General features: G+C 42.5%; 1 protein-coding gene across 5 annotated transcripts in view; it reads right to left on the reverse strand.

The window, feature by feature from the left end:
- Positions 1 to 21,460, reverse strand: part of MYO3B (myosin IIIB) — a 577,608-nt gene that overhangs the window by 370,933 nt on the left and 185,215 nt on the right. For all 5 annotated transcript variants that reach the window (XM_066280402.1, XM_066280405.1, XM_066280403.1 and 2 more), the window contains one exon: positions 2,402 to 2,467. In XM_066280402.1, the coding sequence (XP_066136499.1) occupies positions 2,402 to 2,467 (66 nt within the window). The remainder of the gene's footprint in view (positions 1 to 2,401; positions 2,468 to 21,460) is intronic.

The following is a 21,460-nucleotide window of genomic DNA, read 5'->3' on the forward strand; positions in this document are numbered from 1 at the left end:
CCTGAGGGCTTAGTATAGGAAGGCATATTTGTGAATATGCAATGGGTTTTTCTAGGCCAACAGTTTAGAGAAGGTCAATCAAGGGCATCTGTGTGCAGCCATAGAGTTAAAAGAAAAACCTTCGCCAGAAAAATCATTGGAACCTTAGTCACTGAATTTCTCTCCCTGGGCTGATCTGAAATGTGTTCCCAGCCACCAAGGTGCTGTTAGGTCTCCAGTTGCCTCTGCCTCCTCCTTTGGCTCTCGGGAAGTGGTTCTTACTCTGCTCCTATGTAAGCATCACCCCTTCTGCTATATCTGTTGTTTCTCTCAACATTGACCAAATCACCACCCTTAACTTGTGTCTACTGCATTCTGCAGTCATTGCAGGAATATCAGAGTGAGGACAGATGGGAAAAGGAAATGTCCTCCAGCCCTGCCCTTGAACTTTATGGTCACCTTTTAACATAGCTGTTGGTCAAATAAGTTTTTAAATATGACATATATGTTTGCTTGCTTTGGGTGTAGGAGACAGGCTATAAGCTAGCAAAGTCATTATAGCCTAAGGCTTAGTTTTAAAACTAAGCTCTTCCCCACACCCTTTACTGTTGCATGATAGGGGGTGGTGCACTCTTATGAGGAATCCCATTGGTGCCTCAAATAAGTGACTTTGTATCAGAGACTTCCTCATTTGTATATTGGATTAAAGGTTTTGATTTCTACACTATAAAATGAGGACAGACCGGAGGCTCTCTCTCTCTCGGTTTCTGCTATCACCATTGCAGGGTCCTCCCTGATCCCTTGCCTCCGTGGGAAAAGCAGGTTGCTTTTCCCTTGGCTTCTCTTGTGGCTTGCCTGTCTTGGTGAGACACCAATAAACAAAATGGTCCGCCATCCTTCAACTCTGCCATTTTTTTACCGTCTGCCTGAGTTCAATGAGAACCTGCATGTGAACGGCCATGATGGCGGCCCCTGGCCATTCAATAGCCTTGCTTGGTAGAGTTCTCAAAGTTCCTTATGATCCTCTCTCCTGAGGAAAATGGCACAAATTCAAGAGGGATTAAACAAGGGACCCTGAATTATGTTATAGTTGAAATGAAAGTGAAACACTCTTTATACAAAATCCTTTTGAGCCAAACATAGTTTGGAATTCAGAAAATTATCAAATTTTAGAAAAGTAAACCAGTACATTTACTGTATGTTATGTAACATCCCAGCAGGACCCGGGGCAGCACACTCAAACACAGTACTACATCTGCAGCGATTCACATGAATATTCACACTGAGGGAGATAAACGCCGACTATAAATAACCCCGCTTCAATTTTGGTCATGGGTTACAGCCAGATCAGTTCATATAAGGTCAAAGTTTGCAGCTAAATGACTCAAGTACAAAAAGCTTTCATTTTTCAGGGATTTTTGGAGTTTGGAATTGTGGATAAAAGACTGGTGATCTGTATTGTGACTGATTAAGGAAGATGATCAAAAGACCCAGTTTGCTTCATTGCTTTGCTGCTTTGTGGCAGCACGGAGACATACGTTACAGAAATTTGTGTTGACTCTTCCCTACTAACTGTTTTCTAGCTATTTTGGTCACTTATTTTCTCTCCCATATCCTCTGAACACCTTGTTTGATATACTAGACGCTGAGGGCACTTATTCCCAGCTCTAGTGCCTGGATATGGCTTGTAATGCCTGGTCTAAGTTCCTGCCGCCCACCGCCAGTTTACCAGGCCCCTAGCTTCGGGACACATAGCTCCCTCCAGTTACTGAGCATCTTTCCCAGATTTGGGACCAGTGCAGTTTTCTGCCAGAGGCCTGGCCAAAAGCTCATGTTCCCAGCACTGAGGCATCATCTCTTTGGTATTGTTAGTTCTGTTCCTGTCTTAGTTCCACTCATTCTTGCCTATGTCCTGGTAACACAGGTTCCACCAGGGACAGCCCTCATCAGTTGGGTTTTCATCTTGTTCTGCACACCTCAAGTCCTGGCTGGGGCTCTTCACCTTGCTTTCTACTTGGCCTCCTCCATCACCTGGGAAACTAGAGCACTGCTCCCATACCACAGATCCTAGAGCAAAGTCCAACTTCCACCCTGCAAAACCTCTGTTGAAGGCTGCCACCTTCTAGCTCCTCTCTGGTCCCAATGTGGGCATCAGATTTGGTAATATTTGTCCTATGATAGAGCAGATTCTCAGATAAATGTGACCCATATGATAAGAAGAATGATTATAGCTAAGAGTCAAATGGAACTCCTTATTTTTCAAGTCCTACAGAGGCATCTTTTGTCATTTATTGCAACAAATTCTGTGTCATGATGTGCTAGAAGGCATAACAATTTAGATTCCCCGACTTAGATTTTTCTCCAATCAGTAATGGTTCAAGGCTTTGCTGGATAAGCAATTTTCAGTGGAAGAAATACTCACTGTGAAATAAAGTGGTTGAATTCTTCACACCATTTTTCTGGATGAAGTAAAGTAGGTGGAGGATTTCTGAAAAACAAAAGTATATTTTTTCTTACAAAAAAAGTGTTCAGTTAAAGACAAAATACCGTCCTCTCTACTAATATTGTTCTAAATAGCTCCGATAAAATCTATTCTGTATCTTCCTGGGTGACAATCATTCATTAATAGTAAATTATAAAGTGCCAGTCTATATTTGTTTAGTTCTTTTTTTTTTTCATTGATCCATGGTTTTCCATAGGACCTGTGAGGGTTACATAGATCAGGAACATTTCTCAGCGGGCAGACACTAATGTGAGGCAAGCAAACAACTACTCAAAGCAAAAGCTGACTGTTATTACTGCCTTAAGAAAACAGTAAAACTAGTGCTAGAGGCTTTATAAAAACAGACTTTTAATTTTGTAGGATTTTCAGATCATTATGCTATTATTTAAATTATGTGTGATAAATTTAAAGTAAACTCATAATTCACTGGTCACGTTTTAAATTATTGTCTAGATGTCAGCTTCTGCAGTAAGCACTGGAGAAAGTCAAACAACAAAGACAATGTTTCAGATCCTGAGAGGTCACTGGATGGAGAGGAAGATAGACATCTAACATAATTAATTATTGGACGTCCAAGAGAAACAGAGAAATGCAACAAGACTCTTAGTAACCACTTCCTGATGAGAAGGCAGGGAAAGGGGAAGGGAAGGACCCTGAATTTGACTGAATATTTACCCAGAGACATTCCATTTTAAAACAGAAGCAGCATTACCTTTGAGGGGAACCTAAGCTTTGCCATCCCAAAATAAGTCTTTTGGGATATTGATTTTAAGCTCTTATTAAGAAACAAAAGACTCAGAAAGAACCTTTGACCCTCCTCCTTTAACCACCTAAAGAAATTCAGATAGGCCCTGGCCGGCTGGCTCAGTGGTAGAGCGTCAGCCTGGCGTGCAGAAGTCCCGGGTTCGATTCCCGGCCAGGGCACACAGGAGAAGCGCCCATCTGCTTCTCCACCCCTCCCCCTCTCCTTCCTCTCTGTCTCTCTCTTCCCCTCCCACAGCGAGGCTCCATTGGAGCAAAGATGGCCCGGGCGCTGGGGATGGCTCCTTGGCCTCTGCCCCAGGCGCTAGAGTGGCTCTGGTTGTGACAGAGCGACGCCCCGGAGGGGCAGAGCATCGCCCCCTGGTGGGCATGCCGGGTGGATCCCGGTCGGGCGCATGCGGGAGTCTGTCTGACTGTCTATCCCCATTTCCAGCTTCGGAAAAAAAAAAAAAAAAGAAATTCAGATAGAATCACCTTAGCATCATAATATAACCTAAATAAGGAGACATGGAGAAACCTAGCAAAGCCTGTTTGTTGAACTTCTCTGTGCCCACCAGTTTCTAAATGGCTCAGTAAAAATTTACCTACTACATGGTTGCTCCTTCTCATCTACCTGTAAACGGCCTGTTTTCTCTTTAAAATCCCAGACTCCTGCCCAACTCCCTGTTGTCCATGATGGCATAGAACAAGGGTCGGGAACCTATGGCTCACGAGCCAGATGTGGCTCTTTTGATGGCTGCATCTGGCTCGCAGACAAATCTTTAATAAAAAAAATAATAATGTTAAAAATACAAAACATTCTCATGTATTACAATCCATTCATTTCCTACTGCTCATGTTCATGGTTGCGTGTGGCTGGAGCCAATCACAGCTGTCCTCTGGGACAACACCAAATTTTTATTGGATAATGCATAACATACACGGGTCATTGTATGGCTCTCACAGAATTACATTTTAAAATATGTGGCGTTCATGGCTCTCTCAGCCATAAAGGTTCCCAACCCCCAGCATAGAAGCTTCAACTGCCCAATGCCTCCTTGGGTTTCATAGTCTCATGGCACCCCCACATGTACATCCATAATACATTTTGAACACTTTCTCCTGTTAATGTGATTATTGGCCCAGCTAGAAGAACTTAGAAGGTAAGAGGAAAGTTTTTCTTTTTTGTGCTCTACCCCTTTAACTGTTAAGTTTTTTCTTAATGGAATAGGGGCTTGTGGACAACTCAGGTTCAGTAAATGAGGAACATTACATTTCTACACACCTGAATTGTGACTATAAATTTTAAACCCATTATATGTGATCCTTGTTTCCACCTGGCTTCTAACTGCTTCCTAAAGCCATAGATTTCTCAGCTTCAATAGCTAGAAAAATAAAAGCAGTAAGAACAACCAGAAATAAAAAACTGTCTCAGGAAATGTAATTACAAATTGCCTCTCAATATCCATTCTCTTCTCACTTCTTATGATACAATTTTTAGTCTGGCATAATGCTGCCATATAAAGACTACATTTCCCTGACTACCTTGCAGCTAGATGTGGCCATGGGACTGAGTTTTGTGCAATGATATGTAAGTAAAACTGTTCTCTGGTGTTTCCAGAAAGTCTTCTTAAAAGAAAAGAGACATGCTATATTTTTTCTTCCCCATTTCTGCTTCCTGGAGCATGGATGTGATGGCTAGAGCTTAAGCAGCCATTTTAGACATGAGACTAACTTGAAAATAAAAGCTATGAGTCAAGAATAGCATAGAATATAGACAGGAAAATGAACTCCTGATGGCCCTGCAAAGCAGCCATACCAGCTCTAGACTGCTTCCCCCCAGGCTTCTTTAAAGAAGAAATAAACTTCCACCTTCTTTTTTTTTTTTTTTTCACTTTTCTGAAGCTGGAAACGGGGAGAGACAGTCAGACAGACTCCCACATGCGCCCGACCGGGATTCACCCGGCACACCCACTAGGGGCGACTCTCTGCCCACCAGGGGGCGATGCTCTGCCCATCCTGGGCTTCGCCATGTTGCGACCAGAGCCACTCTAGCGCCTGAGGTAGAGGCCACAGAGCCATCCCCAGCGCCCGGGCCATCTTTGCTCCAATGGAGCCTTGGCTGCAGGAGGGGAAGAGAGAGACAGAGAGGAAAGCGCGGCAGAGGGGTAGAGAAGCAGATGGGCGCTTCTCCTGTGTGCCCTGGTCGGGAATCAAACCCGGGTCCTCCGCACGCTAGGCTGACGCTCTACCGCTGAGCCAACCGGCCAGGGCAACTTCCACCTTCTTTAATCCACTCTTGTATATAATTAATCCTAATTGAGCCAAAAGTATTTCACAGTATCATCCTATCCTATAGAACACAATTTTATAGTTGATATAATAGAAACACAAACACAAAGCTGTGTGAAAGCAGAACTAAGAAGACAACTTATCTAATGTGGGGCAGACTTTATAAAGAAGATAAACTTGAGATGACCTCTGAAGATTAGGTTGGACTTTTCAAGATAAAGAAGAAGAAGGAAGCCATCTCAGGCTTAGAAAACAGTGCATACAAAGTCACAGAAGTATGAAAAAGTCTAGTAGATCAAAGAATGTGATTTGGGGCGCTAGACTATATGAATCTTTTGAGTCTAGAGAGAAAGCAGGAGTCAAGGACAAGATGGGAAGGAAAATGATAAGAGAGGAAATATATGATTTCCCTGTTCTGCATGGAAATGTAATTATCCTCCACATCATCTGACTCCAAGATGCAAAGGAAAATTATCTGTGTACCCAGCTAGAAAGAGGAGCAGTTGAAGGTTGCTGTTCAGTTATTCTGGAGGCTGCCTCGTTGTCTCATTCATTCTACCCAACAGTGTTCACCTTCATCTTTACCTAGCATTTATTAAATAATAAAAATACGAGCATATAACTTCTGCTTCAGTACTAGTTGTGCTAACCTGTTCTCACTGGCTCTGGCATTTGAGGTTATACATCCATATCCGCCCAGCTCACCTCTGTGAGCAGATTGTCCTAGATCATCTCTACAACCTACTCCAGGACTGGAATATTCCTTGCTGTTCTCTGGTTTTCTACTCATTCTGTTCTCACTGAGGCTAGTGCCACAGAGAAGTGCTACTTAAGCAATTTACTTTCTAACAGACTTAACTCACCCCCAAAACAGTTAATCATGACCAAGAAGTCACCTGTAGACAGGATGTACAGACTAGATTAAAACAACCCTAGTAGGCTTGACATTGACCACCTGAGTATGGCCGCAATTAGAGAACAACCTTGCAAGGGTCTACTGGAGAAGTCGATGGCAAGTGTCCACTCCCACGTAGAAAACACTGTGCCTTCCTGCTTTCAGTCTGTTTCTCAACAGGAACTATGGTCGGGGGCTGCCATTTATGTGATGGCCTAAAGCTCTGCAGCAGGGCACAGAGGAGAACAGCAGCAGATCACCACCCACCCAGGCCACTACCAGTCCCTGGTGGCTTCCATGAACCCCACACAAGAAAATAGCATTGAAGCTTGGCATTGCAGGAATTTGGTTTTAAAGAAGCTCATCTGACCTTGTAGATGCCCCGCCTTTCCTGGAGTCCATCCATCATACTTACCTTCAGTAAATTGAGATCTTTGAAAGATCATTATTTGTCTTCATTGGAAACTAAAAAGAATTTGAAGACTTTAGAGTACTGTAGAGCCAGTAGCCCCAGCCACCATCACAGCTGCCTGGCCCGTGCAGGTTCGTATTTGATTTGAACAGACGGTAATGAAACAATGGAGCCAAAAACTGGTAGACCATTAGCTTTAATCCTAGCTTGCACCTGGCAGGCAAGAAATACACACAGTGGGAAAACACTTCCCTTTCCATTCAGGGCTCCCAAAGCCACTGACTTTTCCGAGTTTCCTAGAATCAAAGGATTCTAGCTCACCAGCCTTATTCACCTCTGTTCCCCATCTCCTCTCTGCACAAACTCTGCACAAACTGGCTTCTCCTTCAGCACTCCACCATCTTGGCTGCTTCTCCTCTCCTCCATGTGGCCTGTCTCTGCTATCTTTTCTCTGCTCTTTTTTCTCTGCTCTCTTTTCTAGTGTAGAAATCCAAACCTTTAATCCAAAATACAAACAAGGAAGTCTCTGATACAAAGTCACTTATCTGAGGTATAATGGGATTCCTCCTAAGAGTGCACCACCCCCTATCATGCAACAGTCGAGGGTGTGGGGAAAAGCTTAGGTTTAAAACTAAGCCTATAAGGACTCTGCCTGCTTACAGCCTGTCTCACACACCCAATGCAAACTATAAGCGAGCAAACATGTATATCATATTTGCAAACTTATTTAACCCACAAGTAAATTGTTTGCATTGGCAATATAATTCTAATTCTCTGTCATTCAGGAAATAGTTAACAATAGTACCTTTTTGCATTCTCTCATAACAACAGATCCAAGCTGCCACCCTGCCCAGAGGGTCTCTCTCTAAAAGAAGGTGAGATGTTTCATATTCAGTATGATGTGAGTCAATGCATAGCTGTGATTCAGAGACAGGCAGGCATCACTTGCTCATGTGTATGGATGCTGAGAGACTACAGGATGTATGAATGGTGACAGATGAATCTGAATAACCAGCTCTCAGCATAACGAGGCAATGTAGAAAAATATTAGTCAGTGAAGGAAAATAACTATATTAGATTTGAGTTTTGCCTGCCTGAATTTTGTTCCCGTGCTTTGGACTCACAATTCAATTTTTATAAAGATCCTCTGCACACCAATAGCATTAGACCTATATGAGGCTAGAAGTGAGGGGCAATGGTAAAGAAAACCCACAACCTATTATATGCCCATTATTGACATCATAATCCTGGATCCAGCAAATACAACGGAGATAAAGTTAAACCTTTCCTTCCCCAAAGTCTCTGTGGAATGAAATGATTTTATAATGAATTCATTTTATTTCCTGAAATAGAGAAGCAGATGATTGGACCAAGGTGGACACCTGGCCTCAGGACAACCAATCCTAACTTAACTTGGTGACGACAGCATGATTTAAGGTAAACTGGGCCAATCTGGTTCTCTTTAAAAGGTTTTTATTCCATCTTGAGCCGAAAAAAAAAATGAGAGAATGAAGCAGCTTAGTAATGAGAGCTGAGGCTGAGGGACCCATGATGACGAAGCAGACAGGAGAGACCACAGAACACAATGTGCTTGCTGAGATTTTAGGAAGCAGAAACTATGAGCAGGCAGAAACCCAGGGAATAGGAGAAAATAGGCCAGGTAAAGGAGGAAGAAATGTATCACAAGGAACTGATACCCTGTGATGGGACAACGTGTAGGTTATTCTACTCTTTCTTTCTTTCTTTTTTTTTTTACAGAGACAGAGACAGAGGGATAGACAGACAGAAATGGAGAGAGATGAGAAGCATCAATCATCAGTTTTTTGTTGCGACACCTTAGTTGTTCATTGATTGCTTTCTCATATGTGCCTTGACCGTGGGCCTTCAGCAGACCGAGTAACCCCTTGCTCGAGCCAGCGACCTTGGGTCCAAGCTGGTGAGCCTTGCTCAAACCAGATGAGCCTGTGCTCAAGCTGGCGACCTCGGGGTCTCGAACCTGGGTCCTCCACATCCCAGTCCAACGCTGTATCCACTGCGCCACCACCTGGTCAGGCCTCTACTCTTTCTTTTATAAGTACTTCTCTCTCTGGTGCACCTAGAACATTATTGGCCCCAGCCTACTGTTCTTATCCCTACTCTTCTCCTATTCTATGCATTCACTGAGCACTCTATGCTGAAGGCTTCCTAATTTGTATCTCCTGCCTCAATTCCTCCTCTGCTTTCTGGCTGGTGCTTCCAACTACTTAGATTGTTTCATTTTGATTTCCCAGGAGCACCTTAAAGTCAGCATTTTCAAAAACAAACTCATCTTCCTCCCCTCAAGCTGCATCCACCTGGCTATTGAAGTCAGAAACTTGGCTCTATGCCTCCCTCAGCCCCACATCCAACTGGAGCATGCAGAATAATGGATCCCTCAAAGAAGTCCACATTCCAATGCCCAGTGCCTATGAACATGCTACCTTCCATGGCAAAGGGACTTTGCCAATAGGATTGAGTTTCAAGACCTGGAGTTGGAGGATTATCTTGGATTATCTGGATGCACTCAATTTAATGTTGAAACCTTTAAAACAGATGAGAGAGGCAGAAAGAAAAAAAGGTGAGGCAGGAGAGATTCAAAATATGGAAAAGACTTTATTGGCCATTGCTGGAAGACAGGAGAAGGGAGTCAAAGAACACAGGTGGCCTCAGGAAGATGGGAATGGGCCTTAGCTGATACCCACCAAGGAAATGGGGACCTCAATTCTATAAATTCAAGGAAGTAAATTCTGCTAATAACTTGGATTAAAAAGGAAACCAATTCACCCCTATACCCTCCAGAAAGGAGTACAGCCATCCTGACACCCTGATTTTAGCCCAGTGAGACCCATGTCAGGTTTCTAACCTACAGAACTGTTAAATAATAAATCTAGCCTTGAGCAGATAGCTCCATTGGTTAGAGAATTATCCTGCAGCAAGAGGTTGCTGGTTCGATTCCTGGTCAGGGCATATACAGGAACAGATTGATGTTGTTCTGTCTCTCTCTCTAATATCAATAAAATAATTTTTAAAAAAAGGTAGAAAAGAAAAGAAAGAAAACTCAATCACTTTTCAGCAACCTGGAATGCTGAAGTTACTGGTTGGAAACCCGAGGCTTGCCTGGCTGATGTACATGCGAGAAACAACTACGAGTTGCTTCCCACTCCTCTTTCTCACCTTTCTCTCCCTCTCTCTTTCTCTCTCTCTCCTTTCTCTAAAAGTCAATAAAAAAACAAAAATCTAAAATTAAATTTGTGCTGCTTCAAAATGCTAAATTGGCCCTGGCCGGTTGGCTCAGCGGTAGAGCGTCGGCCTGGCGTGCAGGGGACCCGGGTTTGATTCCCGACCAGGGCACAGAGGAGAAGCGCCCATTTGCTTCTCCACCCCCACCCCCCCTCCTTCCTCTCTGTCTCTCTCTTCCCCTCCCGCAGCCAAGGCTCCATTGGAGCAAAGATGACCAGGGCGCTGGGGATGGCTCCTTGGCCTCTGCCCCAGGCGCTAGAGTGGCTCTGGTCACAGCAGAGCGATGCCCCAGAGGGGCAGAGCATCGCCCCTTGGTGGGCAGAGCGTCGCCCCTGGTGGGCGTGCCGGGTGGATCCCGGTCGGGTGCATGCGGGAGTCTGTCTGACTGTCTCTTCCCGTTTCCAGCTTCAGAAAAATACAAAAAAAAAAAAAAAATGCTAAATTGGTGGTAATTTGTTATGACAGCAATATAAAATGAATATATCAGTCAAGCACCAAGTCCTATAAATTCTATTTCCTTAATTCCATTCTCAACACCCATTTCTTCTTTTATGTTCTAGTTTATTCACTTAGCATTTCAGTTGCTCCACTAGCTAGCTTCCTTATTTTATTCCCTTTCTGTCCTCATCTGTCGTTAATCCATCTTACACTTGGCAGCTAAAATTTCTTTGAACATACAAATCAGATATTGTTATTTCCCCACTCAATATTCTTTAATAGATCTTCAGTGCCAGCATGATAAAATCTCACCCCTTTTATATGAAATAGAAATGGTCTTGCTTGGCCTGATCAGGTGGTAGTGTAATGGATAGAGCATTGACCTGGGATGCTAACAATGTTGGTTCAAAACCCCAAGGCGCCAGCTTGAGCACAGGCTCACCAGCTTGAGCACAGGGTCGCTGGCTTGAGCATGGGATCATAGACATGACCTCATGGTCACTGGTTTGAGCCCAAAGGTTGCTGGGTTGAAGCCCAAGATCACTAGCTTGAAGCCCAAGTTTACTAGCTCGAGCCCAACGTTGCTGCTTTAAGTAAGGGGTCACTGGCTCAGCTGATACCCCCTAGTCAAGGCACATATAAGAAAGCAATTGCTGAACAACTGAAGTGCTGCTACAGCAAGTTGATGCTTCTCATCTCTCTCTCTCTTCCTGTCTGTCTGTCCCTGTCTTTCTCTCTCTCTTGCTAGAAGAAGAAGAAGAAGAAGAAAAAGAAGGAGGAGGAGGAAGAGGAGGGGGAGGAGGAGGAGGAGGAGGAGGAGAGGAAGAGGAAAGAAGAAAAAGAAGAAGAAAAAGAAAAAGAGGAGGAAGAAGAAGAAGAAGAAGAAGAAGAAGAAGAAGAAGAGAAGGAGGAGGAAGAGCAGCAGCAGAAGAAATGGTCTTGCTTGTTTATCTACCCAAGTCTACGGCCATACCACCCTGAATGCACCCGATCTCGTCTGTTTATCTACCCAATCTCATCTCAAACCATTTCCCCATGTCCATGGAGTACTACAGTACTGTACTGCACAGTACTCACTGCTCCTAAAGTCAGTTCTGTTCTTTCATCGCTCAGGGCCTTTGCACATACTGTACCTTCTGTTTAGAGTTTTCTCCTCAACTTGTCTACCTATAAGGCTTCTATTCATGCTTCATGTGTATCTTTAGTGCCCAGAACAGCAGCAGCAGCAGCACTTAAACACTTAGTAAAGTTTGGCTGAATGACTACATGAATGAAGACACACAAATATATATATGTGTGTGTGTGTGTGTATATATATATATATATATATAGAGAGAGAGAGAGAGAGAGAGAGATACACACACAGGGTGGGGCAGAAATAGTTTTACAGTTATTTGTATGGAAAATAATATAATAATTAATAAATAACAGTACAAGAATAAACTCTCACATATTTATAACTGTAAACCTACTTTCGCCCCACCCTGTACTACAAATAAGCCAAGAAATTATGCAGGGCAAAATATGACTTAGTTCCAAAGTAATATAAAATTATACTATGAAACAGCTCCTTTGAATACGAGCAAATTATGACTAAATATACACAGCAAGCAAGGTTTAAGAAGCAAAAAAGTCCCGTTAGGCAATGACTTGAGTTGGATTTGACAATATATAAGCCTCATTCCTCTACTTTTTAAGCCCAAACACTCCCAGGCCCTGAACATATCTGACAAAATTAACAAATAAATCATGACTTTAACTTCATTATGGACACTGGCTGATATCAGGATAATTATATACACACATGGTAGGTTGGAGATAGAAGAGGAGCAATACCAATGACTGTCGCATGTTGTATGCTTACTGCCACCACTGGCCATGCCAGTGCTCCACATCTAGGTCAGTGGGACATCACAACACTCCTATGGAGTAGGAATTATTATTCCACATTCACAGGTGGGGAAAATGAGCTTAAAAGAAGAAATTTTCTTAAAAACATCCAACAAAAAGTGGAAGAGTCAGTTTTTAAACTAAGGTATTTTTGTTTCCAAAACCCATATGCTTTACTGTTTTCTGTATTTTATCTCAGGAAGAATCCATTCCTTTGGAAAATGAATTAAGAGAACATATATGCAAAAAAACGACAGAAAGCCAATTAGCAAGAAGCACCTCCAGAAAGTGCAAAATGAAGTCCTCAAACACTAAAGCACCTTCACCACGGAGATGCTGCATAAAAGAGTTTCTCAGTGAGGCTGAGTTAATTAAGAAAGGCTTCTGGGAAGTTGTGACTTTCAAGGCAGATCCTAAACAGAGGGGACATTAACCAGTTGGTGAAGGGAGGAGGGTGTTGGGGAAGAGAGGAAAATAGAGAGAGGAAATACAAAGACTGAGGTATCATAATTAGTGAATAATCTTTAACATACAGTTAAATAAACACCTGGGAGTGTTCAAAGGTATTCTATTTATTTACTCATAAAAAGCAAAATAATAAAGCACCTGAGCACAATGAAGCATTCTGAGAGCTGTCACTCACAGCAGCAGAGCCGCCGTCCAGGTTACAATTGGTACATCCATTAATGAGGTTGAATGAGGTGTGAGCCTCTGCCTCTCTCCTCATCATTACCACCTAGCTACAGCCAAAGTTACTTTTCTCCCAAAGTCACCTCTTTCCTCTTCAAAATTATTTAAAATTGTGAAATATTTATTTGTAATATATCATTCCACCTTAATGTAAAATATCCCCCAACACAGGAACATAGAAAGCAAAAAGCAAAATTCCTCATCCCACCCCTAATCTCAGTCTCTTCTGCATATCAGTGTGACCTGTATTGTCTCAGACCTTTTTATATGCAATCTAACTAGTTGCTATAAATATATAATATATATACTATTTTGCTGTGCTATAAATATATAATATATAATATATACTGTTTTGTTGTGCTATAAATACAGGAATGGGTAAAAGTAGGTTTACAGTTATGAGTACATAAAATAGTTTATTGTTATATTGTTACTTATTAATCATTGTATTTTCTATATGAATAACTATAAACCTACTTTTGCCTACCCCTGTATATAAGTATAACAAATTTTATAATGTATCAGTTTTTTTAATGTACTCATAGTTGGGAACAGTAGAAATGAGATTATATACTACACATAAGTATCCTGGTGCTAATTTTTCCTTTTTCCATTTTTTTCTTTATTATTAAGTGAGAGGTAGTGAGGTAGAGACTGACTCCTGCATGCACCCCAACCAGGATTCACCTGGCAAACCCACTATGGGGAGATGCTGTGCCTATCTGGGGCCACTGTTCCATTGCTTAGCAACTGAGCCATTTTTAGTGCCCAATGTGAGGCCACGAAGCCATCCACAGTGCCAGGGGCCAACTTACTCAAACCGTTTAAGCCATGGCTGTGGGAGGGGAAGAGAGAGAGGGGAGAGAGAGAGAAAAGGGGGGAGGGGTGGAAAAGCAGATGCTTGCTTCTCCTGTGTGTCCTGACCCGAAATCAAAACCTGGACTTCCACACACCAGGTCAACAAGCTACTGCTGAGCCAACCAGCCAGAGACTAATTTTTTCTATTCTAAAGATCATCCCATGCCACAATATTTAGACATTCACCCACTGGTAGATATTCAAGCTGTTTCTTTAATTTTCTTTTCTCTTTTCTTCTCTTCTCTTTTCTTCCTTCCTTCCTTTTTCCTTCCTTCCTTCCTTCCTTCCTTCCTTCCTTCCTTCCTTCCTTCCTTCCTTCCTTCCTTCCTTCCTTCCTTTTTTTCACTATTAGAAAGGAGGCTGAAATAGTTTACCATCAAATGGTCCTGCAGAGTTGTAAATAGAGTCCTAGGTCACTACTCCAGAGAACACACTGTGACTAGGAGCCCTAAGTTGTTTAGCTCCACCAGTGGCAGGCTTTGGACCCCTGCTGCTCGGCTCCATTCTGCCACCTGCAAGAAACTGCTCCTTGGTTCTAATGCTGGGGCTCTCTGGGTAATTACCTTGACATATGGGGCACAGACCGAGATATCTTCAAAACATACATATGCTATGCTTCTGCTAAAGAGGAATCACCTGAAAAAATTAAATAGTTGAGGAGTCTTCTTTAAAATCAGAAAACAGCCTGACCTGTGGTGGAGCAGTGGATAAAGTGTTGACCTGGAAATGCTGAGTCGCCAGTTCGAAACCCTGGGCTTGCCTGGTCAAGGCACATATGGAAGTTGATGCTTCCAGCTCCTCCCCCCTTCTCTCTCTCTGTCTCTCCTCTCTCTCTCTCTCTCTCTCTCTCTCTCTCTCTCTCTCTCTGTCTCTCCCTCTCCTCTGTAAAATGAGTAAATAAATAAATAATTTAAAATCAGAAAACAGACATGAAGGCAACACGAATCAGAATCACAATGCTATCTGTGCACTGCAACCTCAGGAAATGTAAAAGACATGTCCAGGTTGGAAAAGACATCCAAGCTAAATGCTAAGTCCACCATCAAGGACCTGCTGGTCAGAATCAATTCCTTCGATGTAGGGAAAAGGAGATGCAGAAGAGGTTTGCAGGAACACTAGAGGCAGAGGTGTTTGGAAGGAAGCAAATACAGGGAAGAAAAAACATCTTTCTTCCTTTACCCTTTAAGTTCTCCATTGGAACCTGTGTAACAAAGGATAGATTAACAAGAGAAAAGCATACAAATGTATTTAATATAAGTTTTACGTGACATGAGAGGCTTCACAAGGAAATACAGACTCAAAAAAATGGTTAGACCTGAGTGTTGGATGCTGTTTGATGAAGAGCGGAGAGTTGTGGAAAGATGTGACGTGACAAAGAGCATCAGCTCAGCATGGTGAACTGGGGAAGCTTAGCAAGCCCCGTTCAGGCAGATTCCTCTCTGTGTCCATCAGTTTGGTCTTTGGAGATAAGAATTTTCCTCTCCTCTGGGAATTGAGAGGGAGCCTCCCACAAGAGGGTTCGTGACCTGCTTCGGGAGAAGGCCTGGAAGTCTTTCCCACACATGCCATTCCCCAACATCCCTCAGCCTGAACTACTCAGTGTGCTAGGTGTCGTGTTTAGAGATGGCACGTCCTGAACCGCATCACAAAAGTAAAATAAACCTAAGTCACAGCTCAGCCTTTGGGCACCACTGTCTAAAAAAGGATAGGTTTTATGTTTAATGCCTATGATAATTTACTCCACAATAACTAAAGAAATTATTAAAAGCAATGAGAAAAAGCAAAGATTTGTACTTAAATTTTAAGCTTGCCAATTCCTTTGATTCTGATTCTTAATAACGTGATTTGATCCTGCCCCTTAAATAACACCATTTGCAATGTTAAACTATAATTATTAAAATGTAAAGTTACCACATCAAATCATATGGTTCATAGTAAACCCATTTTTAATCATTAACCATTAGTAAATGATGAGATGTTCACTTTTTCTGGCTTTTCAGCCCAGCAAGAATCTGTTTCAAAGGTCATCTCAAAACCTCAGGGTTATATACTGCTCATAAAAATTAGGGGATATTTTAAAATGAATATGAAGTGATTAAAAAAAGAAGCATTTGATTTTTTTTATTAAACAAGAACATCAGGCCTGACCTGTGGTGGCGCAGTGGATAAAGCATCAACCTGGAAATGCTGAGGTTGCCAGTTCAAAACCCTGGGCTTGCCTGGTCAAGGCACATATGGGAGTTGATGCTTCCTGCTCCTCCCCCTTCTCTTTCTCTCTCTCTCTCTCTAATGAATAAATAAAAAAAAACTTAAAAAAACAAAAAACAAAAAACAAGAACATCAGAAAAGCAAACGACAAGTCAAAGAAAGCTGTTCAATTATGCAAATGAGATGCAAAACCAACTTTTATTTCATTGGTGAAAATGCACTGTACAAAAGGCAGCAAGTACTGGAGTATCTGCATGTTCCCTGGTCCCCTAATTTTTGTTTGTTTGTTTTTTGTTGTTGTTGTTTTTACAGGGACAGAGAGAGAGTCAGAGAGAGGGATAGATAGGGACAGACAGACAGGAAGGGAGAGAGATGAGAAGCATCAATCATCAGTTTTTCATTGTGACACTTCAGTTGTTCATTGATTGCTTTCTCATATGTGCCTTGACCGTGGGCCTTCAGCAGACCGAGTGACCCCTTGCTGGAGCCAGCTACCTTGGGTCCAAGCTGGTGAGCTTTTTGCTCAAACCAGATGAGCCTGCGCTCAAGCTGGCGACCTCGGGTCTCGAACCTGGGTCCTCTGCATCCCAGTCCGACGCTCTATCCATTGTGCCACTGCCTGGTCAGGCACTGGTCCCCTAATTTTTGTGAGCAGTGTATTATGTTTCTTGTGTCAGGTGGCATTACCCCAGGCTTATGCTTGAGATGGGGTATGTCATGAAGCTTTATTAATCTTTAGCCACTACACTAACATTTCAAATGTCCACAAAAGGCAGGAGTTATATTTTCTCATTTTCTCTAAAGCACAATGGAGTACATTTCCCTCCACTGTGCTCTCCTTATACAAACACATAGGACACACAAGAAACTCAGCCATGCATGTAGAGTGCAAGAGAAAGTCAAGGACAATAGAAGGCGACGTCGATAGAAATGATAGGGGGAGAAGTGGTATGTGGCTCACTGTCTGAACCAATGTGATCATTTGCTGACATCCGTTCTTCAGTTTTCTCTTGCAACAGGATCTCAGCAACACCATCAAATCCAATTGTTAATGTCCAATGTGTCAGGAAAGCAGACCTGCCCAAGGGTAGCTAATAACCCCTTTCCTTGGGGGGCCTTTATGTACAGGGTGGAAGCCACAAGTCTGTTCTTGTACATACACAGTTTTAAATGCATGATTTGTTCATGCTTGATTGTAAAGAGGTATATTTCAAATAGATCAGGTCATTTTCTTATCATCAAATTCTGAATTGCCTACGTGGATTCTGTGGGATTGTATTCATGAAGATGACCATTATGGTGTGACTCAGAATTTCAGAGATACAGCATTACTCCTCAGTTATGTTAGCATTTAAAAATAATAGCTTCATATGTAGTGGGATGAAAGTCATGGTGATGTGGGAGGGAACCAGGGGACAGGCAAAGCCAAAGAGATATGCTGTGATTTCCTGGAGCACCCATTTTCTGGTGGTAAGTTATTTTAAAATGTTTTGTGTGAAAATCCCTGGGGAGTTGGAAGCAGGGAGAGGGGGTGCAATAGAAAGTAGGACTTCTCCCAACCCAGATTGTGAACTAATAGAGAAATAAGATAAAGTAGTCAGTAGATTGGGTTCAAAATACCACCTTTATTACTGATAAAGCTGATCTGGGAGAATGTGGCTTTCATCTGTAGGGAGCAGGCTTTCTAAAACTGAATGACAGACAGACTTATCTGGCCAGTCTTGGGTCTGGCTGACTCCCAAGAGAAAGGAGAAGGGAAAGATCTCAGACATGAACGTCCAGTGGCTCCCCAAATTCACCATCTGCATAACATCACTTCTGACCCTCTAGGATCTATCAATTTGGGTCCAACCAGAAAACAGAAAAACAGCAACAACAATGAAAAACAGTAACTTGAACAGGAAACATTCAATATATGTATTTGATCTGCCTCATGGCAAAGGAAAAAGAATTATTAACTTGTAACAGGGGTTCAAATACTCTAACAAGTTCAGGAAGAGCAGATATTGGAAGCAGCTACTACCTCTAGCTGAGACAAAATGCCTATGAAAAACTAATTTGGAAGAGCCTCTGCCCCCAAACCAAAGGCAGAGATGCAGACCTCATTGAAAAGGGTGTGACCAGGCCCACAGGTGGTGAAGTTATCAGAGGTGAGACAAGCCAGAGCTGGAAAACAGGAAACCATCTGCCAGGGTGCCTTTGATCCTCACCAAGAAGCTGCCCACTTAGTGCTGATAAAACTCTCTGGAGGGTGAGCACCACCGGGTGTTCCGAATGCCACTGAGCCAAAGGTCGGAAGAGAAAGAAAAGCACACTGAAACCAGGAAGAGGGCTCTTTCCTCCTGCCGTGGCCTTCCAGCGCCCTCTACCGACCAAACTTAACATCTGCCACATGGCAAAGGAGAAATGTTTCCAGACCACTCCAGTATCACAGAGCAGGGCAAAGAAGGTCAGATTTGGAGCTGAAAGGCACTAACCAGATAACTGAAGCAGAAAAGAAGTAAATGAGAAAACAGAGAGGCTAGGAGTGTTAGAATGCTCCTTCTCTCTCTCTCTTTCAGGTGAAACACCAGATCTTAAGAAATTTCTATTTCAGGATTTCAATAGGCAACTTCCAGCCATCATCAGTTGAATGAGTCCAGTCTCCTACGACATTACGACCACTTACAGGGTAATCAAGACATAACAGTTGCCTTCTTCTTTCTGCTTTAAAAACCTATCTTGTCATGGTGCATGAAATGTCCTCATTAAGACTCATTGCTTCCTATCCCAGAAGTTCCTTATTGAAATGGGAATGTTCTGAGAAGCATCCTACTGCAAACCTTTATTGGCCAAAACTTGACTTGGGATAAATGACAGGCAAGAATAGAAACTTGGAAAAAGGGACCTAGAATAAGGGCCATTGAGGAAACAGGTTCATAAATACAAACTTAATCTCTCTGTGAGTATCCATTTCTATGGTTTCAATTCTGTGTGAGCCAAAAAAGGGAAGAGTCAGGTAGCATTTCTCTTCTTACTCTTTCCTGTCTCTTTGCCCCTAAGATTTCTCCCTGCATAGAAAAGCAATCAGTAAAAGTCAATGTGGTTCAAAGCTCTTTTGCCAGGATCATGGCCACAGAAGAACTTCTTTCTCTTCTGGGCTGTTTCCCCACAGTCACAAGTGCTAAGTAAGGGCCCAGAGTAGGCTGAGGAGAGATGATAATGGTTCTTCCCCCTATTCTCTCAAGCCCCGGCAGGAACCTACGACTTTCCCATAAACTGGACCATTTTTCTGCAGAGACTAATGCACTTTATTATTTCTTTCAATTTTCCTGAAAGCTTATTATGTACACGGACTGTGCTAATAGTACACTCATTTAATCCTCACATCCACTCTGAGGCAGGTGATACAATTCCCTGTGTTAGAGATAAGAGAACCAAGGCTTAGAGAAGTTTAGAAGCCGGTAACGCTGTGGCCAGGCTCCAGTGCAGGCAGCCTGGTCCCAAAAGCACAGTGCAACCATGGCACCATGCTGCTTCCCCATTTGGGAATCCCTTTCGGTAAATCAGACACCACACATCTTTAGATCCTACCAGAGCAGTCAATGGCATACTAATGAGGAAATACAGTCCCAATTTGATAAGCCAGTTGCCCTTCTGACATCCCATCAACTTAAGCACAATACTCTTCAGATGACCAAGACAGTAGTGAGCAAATCCAAAGAACATTTTGTTTGGGATGCAGAATAATTAGCAATAGGGAGTATGAGCTGGGAATGTTTTCATCTGTTGAGTTTTATACATTCTCTGTCATTTAGTTCCCTCCAAAGTCACAGCTGGTAAAACCAAATGGGTCATTTTACCACAATCAGACTAATGTCACAGTTCAAGAAGCACCATTTGTCCTCTAAGGCAAAGCCATGCACCTAATTACAGCACATTCTTAATAAATTTCTAATAGACAAAAGAAATTGACAGCTGTGGATGGATATTTTTTTCCTAGCAAAGCAAAACCATTAAAAGGGCACATTGGGCATCTAGTCTTTCTTTTATTGTTTCAATAAAGTTAGCAATATATTCTAAACAGAAAAAATCAGAGCAGACCTCAAATGAACAGATTGTATCATCAGATCCTACCACATTGTCTCTAATGGGGGAAATTAGCAGCTGAACATCAACACCTGTCACCATGAGCAGACCCTGGCACATACACCAGGTAGGAAGGCTGTGCAGTTCCTAGGAGCAATCTGAGCCTGGGCCACCAGAGACAGTGCACATGCCAATGGTCACAGAAGCAGGCTCCATTTACAATCAAGTGGATATATTAAATGCCAGGGGAGATGTAGCAGCAATTCCCAAGAAGACTGAACGTTAACAAATGAGAGCTCTAAAGAGATTTTATGAAGACTGCTAACTGCAAGAACGGAGTCACACAGACTTAGGCAGAGAGACTGGCCTGTGGGAACCGCTGAAAATTTATCCCCTTTCAAGGGCAAGAGGTACCACCAGAGCAGCACCTCCTCTCACACTTGGGTGGTTTGAGTCATGTCTCTGGGCAGATTATGGCCAATTGTTTTCACCAACCTCAGATCAATTGCAATCATGGCCTCTGAATTGATTATGTCGCAAGTCCTGGCAGGTTGCGAGCAAGTCCAAGTAAGCAAGCCCGCATTTATATTTCCGACATTGTAAGTATATCTTCCCTTTACAAGGGCTCTGGCTATTTTTCTATCTGGTTGCCTAGCAACCTTCTGAAGGCCTTCAAATATGGGAGAAGGATGCTGGAGATATACTGATGAATGAACTTATATTTATTTCACAGTTTCCTTTTTAAAAATCAATCTGTTAAAACCTCCTGGGGTGGAGGTGGGAGGAGAAGGAAGGAAGGACTGTGTTATATTATCATAGTGCTGCTGCTCTTCTAGCAGGAACACACATGCCAGCTAGTACAGTATATTTACACAATGATATTCAGCAAACTGCTGGGGGAGTTATTACTGGTTATTGCATACTAACAAAGATAAAGAATAAATGCAATACTATCAAGTCATCAAAAACAATGCTCATTTCACTGTCCTCTCTCAAGGTCTCAGATCATGCCTGAGGAAAGCCTGCAATCTCTTTCATTTCACCTTCAGTAGTTGTGAGTGACTGGTGGAAAATGTTGCATTCTTGTCTGCCTGGTATCCCTCCTTTTACTAAATTATATTTCCTTACAAAAAGTACCCGTTTCATTCAGGTGTTCAATTTTTTTTTTTTTTAGGTGTTCAAATTTATTTGCAAGAAATTGAGCAGGGCAGCCTCCATAATTCTTTTC

The sequence above is a fragment of the Saccopteryx bilineata genome, chromosome 5 (assembly GCF_036850765.1).
Source record: "Saccopteryx bilineata isolate mSacBil1 chromosome 5, mSacBil1_pri_phased_curated, whole genome shotgun sequence".
Taxonomy (NCBI): domain Eukaryota; kingdom Metazoa; phylum Chordata; class Mammalia; order Chiroptera; family Emballonuridae; genus Saccopteryx; species Saccopteryx bilineata.